General features: G+C 48.0%; 1 protein-coding gene across 8 annotated transcripts in view; it reads right to left on the bottom strand.

The window, feature by feature from the left end:
- Positions 1-2610: 2610 nt before the first annotated feature.
- The window catches only part of LOC120794010 (poly [ADP-ribose] polymerase tankyrase-2-like), a 30425-nt gene continuing 25618 nt past the window's right edge, over positions 2611-7417 (bottom strand). For 6 of the 8 annotated variants that reach the window (XM_040134535.1, XM_040134530.1, XM_040134531.1 and 3 more), the window contains one exon: positions 2611-5473. In XM_040134535.1, coding sequence (XP_039990469.1) covers positions 5411-5473 — 63 coding nt within the window. In that variant the 3' untranslated portion in view covers positions 2611-5410. The remainder of the gene's footprint in view (positions 5474-7417) is intronic. The other 2 variants (XR_005708076.1, XM_040134537.1) reach the window with 2 other exon arrangements.

The raw sequence follows: 7417 nt of genomic DNA, 5'->3' as shown, positions 1-7417 counted from the left end.
AAAATGGAGATCAGACAGGAATCTAATTGGTTGTCCGATAGAAACATCCTGTGCTGAAACAGAGCTTGTCCTTATTTATTCATGTGTCTTTGTGATAAATGAAGACTTTAAATACAGAGTTCTCCAACAAAAAGCTGTTTAAAAACTTGATTTTCACAGCAGAGCTTAACCTTGCTGGAAGCCTCGTGACCCAAAAGGAGTTTCTGTGATAATTAACTTTTGAACAAATCTCTGCCTTTGACTTTGTGTCATTCACTTCAAGTGAATGACAACCGCAAACTGCTGTCACGGAAAATCCATTATGGAGCAAGTATCATACAAATTGAAGTTTTTACCACGTAGGTTGATTAAACGCATGTTCAGCAGAGGAGGAGCAGATTGAAAGAATTAAAGAACTGGGGATTAAAGGGGGAAGAGATTAGGAGAAGGAAAGAAATATAAGACGAGAGAAAACAAGATGGGTGAAGGAAAGTGGAGGAGGAAGAGGACAGCTGCAGCAACAATGATGCTAGCAGCGTGGCTCGAGGGATGGCAAATTGAAATATCTCCCACAGTTATTGGATAGATCGCCGTGGAATCTCGTGCACGCGTTCGTGGTTCCCGGAGGACGAATCCTACTGACTTTGGTGATTCTAGGACTTTTCTAGCGCCACCAGCAGGTTCGCGTTCAACATCAGGTCAAAATTTCTTGGTGAGTTTTAGGTCACATTATTAGTCAGTTATTACAGTTCATCCTCTGGGGAACATGAATGTCTGAACCAAAGCTCATCACCATCCATTAAGCAGCCGCTGAGACGTTTCTCTCTGAACTAAAGAAGCAAACCCGCTGGTGGCCTCCGTAACTCAGTGTAATATCTCATTCAGCATTTTCCTGGAGTTCCTGGAGACAAATCAGCAGCTGCTGATCTAAACGAAGTTAAACGCCTACTTTGTAAATACACGCGAAAAAACAACTGCTCCTGTGGAAATTTACCGGCGCCGTCATAACTGACGTTATCGTAACTTAGCCACGTCATTTTTTCCAACTCGCTAGCTGTGATCTCTGCTGTCCGGGAGCTTCTGCCTCGTTCAGTCCTCTCTGTCCGGCCGTGGTTCCAGACTCAGACGTGGACTCGCTTCTTTGGATTACAGAGTTCGCGGTCTCGGGATTCACATACTGTGCTCTGTAAATATTACACTGTATTGATTTAATGTGGGTTTAATTACACTGAAGGACAGACTTTGGCCGATGTGCGGTGTCCACATTCCTTATTACTAAGTGCCAAGTCGGGATATCTTGGTGCTTTCAGAAAAATCTGAGAATTTTCCTTTTTTCCCCCGAAGGCAGACAAGAACCCAGAGAGGATCAGTTAAAAACCGGTACCGTCTTCGTCACGGAGCTGTGAGTACACACAGTGTGACGCTGACTGACGCTGACGTGACTGACGGGATCCAGCTGGAGACGATCAGACATCAGGCTACCCGGATACCCAAAACACAATAAAATACAATAAAATAAGATAAAAACAGGCGGAATAAACACAACACGGCGGAACTGGAACAAAAAAACAAACAAACTTGGGATGACCTGAATAAAAAGCTTTTGAAACAGATTTTACACAAGCCTCGGCTCCTCGGGGAGGCAGTTTCCGAGCTGAGGATGCCCGACGGTCACGTTTCACAGGGTCAACACGAGCCGGAGCTCCAGAGCAAGTTTCGTGTCCATTTCGTGTCCGCACATCGACCGTAGGACGACGACTTCCTCTGTCTCTCTGACACATACCCGAGCGTCCTACTGACTTGAACCTAGTCATAATTCTAACGCTGGGACTTGACCCCAAAATGAGCGCTTTCCGTCGAGTGGGCCGGCATCGCGTCACCTTGTGCCTGTGCGAGCAGATCTGCGTCCTGTCCACCGTGATTAGGACTCACACAGTCCACCCGACTGTCCTATGACATTTTTAGAGTTCCCATACAGTGTCCTTGCTTTTTCGGACGCGCGTGACGGGCACGGCCGTGTGTATTCCGCGTTCCCTCGGAGTGCCGCCTGTCCACATCCTCGAAAAGCCTGTGAACGCCGGGGGAAGCGTATCAGTGTGTGAGGTAAGGTCAACGGCAAACTCCGATCGAACTCTTTTAAAGAGAAATTCACAGAGGACGTCAAGTCCGCCGCTTTTTCTGAAATAAAAGAAGCGGCAAACGCGTCGCCAGGCTCGGTGATGTTTACGATGCCAACTGGAGGTTCTCGTGGGAGACACATACTGCTGTCAGTCAGGTGACGATGTAGCCTTCGTCGATACGCCTTTTTGTTCCTCCAGATACGGACACGAATGTGAACAATGCAGCTGCTTGAATGTCCGTACGCTTTAGTAAAAAGAGAGTCTCGTGTAACTCTGGGAACGTACTACCATGCTCTGGTGATATATCTCGGCAAATACTGGAAAAATGAAATTAAAGTCCGGTTTGCCTCAGCTCTAGTTTAAGTCCAACGCTAACATGCTAAAGTGTCCAGTTTAGACCAAGGAATGCTAGGTCTGACAGAGCTGGGTCTGACCAGCCGAGCTCAGGTCTGACCTGTCTACTTTACAGACAAACAGAAAACCACAGACAGAGTCATTAAGAAGTCGTTTATTTCTCTCAGTGCGTCTGTCACCGTACAGGAGGAAGAGCCCAGCCTCGCCACAAACATCCCGATGCCGCCGAGGGAAGACCAGACCCCGGAGAGAGCCAGAGCAGGGAGTGCAGTGACCGCACAGCCGAGGACCGTTTCACACACCTGAACCGACCGAGGCGCGTTCGCTTCGACTGACAAACCACCTGCTTCAACATCAAATACCGCGCCACGGCAGCAGAAGCCACCAACTGCTTTTTGTATATATTTAACACGGGGTTACGTATGCGGGTAGAGTTTCAAATTTCCTACACTTTGTTTCTCGACTACTTTTAGAAAGCCATTTAACATTTTTCACGAGATGGAAAAGGTTGCATTCCCTCTTCGCACCCTGCTGTCACGAAACACCCGATGCACCTGGATGAGGGACTTTTTCCAACGTGTGCAACGGCGTGCGAGGAGTGCGTTTGCAAAATGCCGCGAATCCTGATGTAGTTTTATTTTTTTCCATTGATCGTGTAGCGGATCAAGGTTGTAAATATTAAGAGTTTAGACCTCAAATCCTTGAAATAGCACCACGTCTTTTCCTGTCAATCGGTTTGTAGGGTCGGTGAGATGATGTTCACTGTCCCGTTTCAGGAGCGAACTCTTCACATTCAGCTGCTGGTTTGCTCCCAGTCGGCACTGAAACCGGCAAAACGAGGACCAGACAGTCAGACAGCGCCGCGGCACCATGCATTAGGGCACCAAACGGCCGCATTGGTGCCCATTAACTTCACACCACAGACGACGGGAGAAGAACTCACAACAGCAGAACAGTCAGTAAAGTAAATTTACATACACGACACTCATTTTTGTTTTTCCTCCTCTTGGGGGGGTTACAGTCCTATTCAAGGCTGGATTTCCTCTTTGATTTCCAGGTTTGACACTGTACAGACACCAAGCTGCATCCACACTGGACTTAGCGGACTGGCTGTAGAGACATGCACAAAAAGAATACCCTGATTAATTTGAGAGTCGTTCAGCATCTCTCGTGTTTAAGAGTACGTGAGATCCCAGACTGTGACGGAGCTGTGAACCGTGTGATTGTTTCGGAGCAAACACATTCTTCTGAAAAAGCGACGCTACACGACGTCCCTTTTCGTCCCAGATTGGCCCAGGATTGAGTTAGCCCGGTTCCAGACCCCCGGACCGCCGGCCATGTCTCAGGGAACAGCGATAAGGAATGATCCCATGGCGGACGCGAAGGTCTTATTAAGGTCATCTTTCATCGTTTGTCAGTAACAAATGTTGTAAGTAAAGATCCAGTTCAGACCGGTGATCAGCTGCTGTTGGACCAGAAGCCAGAAATCCTGGCAGCTACTAAATGAATCCACATTAACACTAACGAAGCCTAATTAACGCTGACGACCTGTAGCTCAAACCTGAAAATGAGCTGAGCGGCCGAAGATCTGAAATATTGACTATTGATTGATACCGATTGCTGCGACACAGTGGTGTGGACGTGGTCTGGAACCGGACTGGGTCAGTCTGGGTGCAGCATGGACTGATCATCATCACAGTACTACAGAAAACAGGAACTGAACCGGTCCGGGCTTCTTCCGACAGCCTCAAAACAGAGATACAGCATTTTTTCACATTGTAAATGTCGATGAGCTTACATGCTTGTACAAAAAATAAGTATACACAACATCTTCATAAAATCAAATGAGCACTTCACCTCGTTAGGACGTTGCCAGGCAACACACAGAACCGTTTTTGGAAATGTTGGTCAGGAAAGACCGAGCAGCCGCTGGCTCTTCAGAGAGGAAGGGTCACTTTCAACACATGGCTGTGTCTCCCGCCGGACCGCCGGCGCCAACGCTCACCGTCAAAACCACGTATTTCAAAGACGCCTCGTGTCCAGCTGAGCGACGCAACGTCGCTGCAGTTTAGAAATGGATTGAGAACGCAGCGTTTTTCACCGTTTTGTTCATGTAACAATCAGTCGCTCACTAAAGAAAATACCTGTCAGACGCATTGATAATAAAAATACCGGGTTGATAAAAGAGTCGGTTGCAGCCTCACAGTTCAATGATGGAAGAGTACGACCTCACCTGAGGATTTTTGCGTGTTAATTACTTGACACAGAAAAAAAAAGGGAAGCAATTTAATAAAACACAATTTTACAACTAACAAACACAATGTAAACTAAGACAATTCGGGTCTTAAAACTAGATTTTGACACAGGGTCCCTCTGCGAGACCAGGCTATGGGGGATGAGAGGATGGAGGACCCATCGTAGTCCACAGTTTCTAACAAATTTGCAATGAATCAAATAGTGTGGAGTAAACCAGGAGCGTGATCACGGAGGACTGCGGCTCCTGGGCAGTTGGAGAAAATTCTGCCTTGAGTTTATCGAATAATTTGGAAGTATAAATGCACAGTGCTCCACATAAAAACCAGGTGCGTGTCACCTTCAACTCGCCCTTTTTTGTGGACAACTTCCGAACCGCGACACCGATGTGATGAAACTGACGCCTCCTCTCTGACCGCGCTGTATGTACCCTGAAGTCACCGGACGACACGCTTTTAGTGAGGAAAGGACAAAATCAACAGTCACATCACATCACATCATGACACAACCCATGGTTAATAAAGTGCATAAAGCAAACCATAGAAAAAACAGGCATCTGATAAAAACCTACGGTTTATACATTGTATAAATAAAGTTTTTCTTTGTGCATGCAGTTAATAAAGCAAAGGCTCAGCAGGGGGAACGATGAGCTCCCGTCTTCTGCATTTCCTCAAACTCTCCTCAGCTGATCGTCCGCTGGGTTTTCATCCGTCGGCAGGGGACTCAGGCTTCATGATCTGGTAGGTGATCAGGTACTCGGGGTAGGCCTGCGGGCAGCAGAGAGGCGTTCACTGACACTCAGTAACAGCAACGACCGTGAGGAGACTTCGAAACCCCGCTGACATGGGGGTGTGCCGGTGAACCGGCGGCCTGCAGGGCGACACCTCCACTCAGGCCACATAATCTCAACGATCTCATGGTTAAATTAGAAGAAAAGAGAAATGAAAACACTGATCTTCGGTCTCTGGGATGTTTCATGTCTTTTTCAGTGGAAATTCAAATCCCACAAATCTCCTTTGTTCATGTTTAAACTACATGGATGGATCAAGACCCCCCCAGTTTGACCATGGGCACAAAGATTAATATACAACAAGAAAACTGACAGTTCATTCAGCCGCTGTCAGTTTCTGCTCGCTTTGCCTTTCCACTAACTCTCGTGGCCTTTCAGGTCCTGCCACTCCTTCCAGCCCTTCCGGCCCTTCCCCGTCACCGGATCCCCCGTGCCCACCTGCCCACCTGTTCCTCACCCCCCCCCCTTAGCCTCAGAGTATATTAACCAGTCCACTTCCTCCTGATTGCTGCCAGACTGTCTATCACATCTTCTCAGCCGCAGCGGTCCAACCTTTTCCCTGTTTGTCTTCTGCCTGGTTTTGGACTTGGCCTCTTGCCCGCCCCCTTCTGTCCAGACCGTCTGGTGGTTTTTCCTGCCTGTTGCTGACCTCCGTCCGTTTGCGGACTTTACCCCACGCCATTCCCCTCTTAGCTGACCTCCTCTGCCTCTGTGTGAATATTGGTGAACTGTCTGAACTTTTACACGGTCGGCCATTTTAGCTGCGCGGCTCAGGGGACGGCGAGCCGGCCGGTCAGTCGGGGTGTTGGTCCCCCACGTTGGTACAGACTGAAATATCTGAAATTTCATACCGACACCTGTGGTGCCCAGAGGATAAATCCTAATGACTCTGGTGATCCTCTGACTTCTCTTCTGGCGCCACCAATGGATCAGAACATCGAACTCTTAACAAGAAACTTCGGGGAAACAGTTTGGTGACCGACGGTTGCACCTAAACGTCCCTGCGGCATCGCTGTCAGGCTTTTAAACCCGCAGGGAGACATGAGACTGAAAGACGGACAGTGTGATAATATGACTTGGTTGGGGGAGAAGCGGCCGGCAGCTCTGATTTAATGCCCCTCTTCATCCCTTCAGTCCTGCCGCTCTTCAGCTATCAGCTCTAAAGCCGACCACCGCATGTAATTTCATACACTAATGGCACCGCTGATTGCTTGAGTGGCCACGTATTCACGCCGGACCGCGAAGAGCCACTTGTGAACGGTCACTGGTTTCGGTAGAAGACGTTCCACGTCAAATCGTCTGAGCTTAAGCTGCTCTCTCTCCACTTACGCGGCGACTCTCTGTCATCCTGCTCCTTAATGCAGGCGACGACTCTGCCCCTTCAGAGGAAAATTGAAGCCAACCCGGCTGCTGCGAGAGCCAGAGGTCGAGACCAAGCCTCAGACTGCCCGTCAAGGTAAATAACACCAGCCTTCCCCCGTGTTTAGGGTGTGTGGGCGCATCACACGAGGAGAATAAAAGATTTATCTTCAATGTTTACGGTTTTTTTCTTTCAACAATTAAAAGTAAATGTTGCTCGAAAGCACTGTTTTCGCTCATTAATTGATTCCAGTTGCTTTCACAGACGTTTCACATTAAAAGGAGAGACGAAGCCCTCTAGGCTGCCGTTTACGTCTACGATTCTCACGACGGTCGCCAGAATGAGATCTAGCTTCGTTAATGCTTTAGCCAAGACAGTCAGATCTGTCTGGCACAAGACATTTAAATGATGCAGGTTTTTTTTGGTCGTTTCTCACTGAATGATTTTACATTGTCACAGTAATAAAGTCAATTATCCTCTACAACCAAGGGAATAAACAACAGTGTTCTCACTGTTCACTTTTCTGGTTTGAAACCAATTCACAGCGAGTTCCTTACACAC

The sequence above is a fragment of the Xiphias gladius genome, chromosome 9 (assembly GCF_016859285.1).
Source record: "Xiphias gladius isolate SHS-SW01 ecotype Sanya breed wild chromosome 9, ASM1685928v1, whole genome shotgun sequence".
NCBI lineage: Eukaryota > Metazoa > Chordata > Actinopteri > Istiophoriformes > Xiphiidae > Xiphias > Xiphias gladius.
This window is presented reverse-complemented; position numbering and strand designations above follow the sequence as displayed.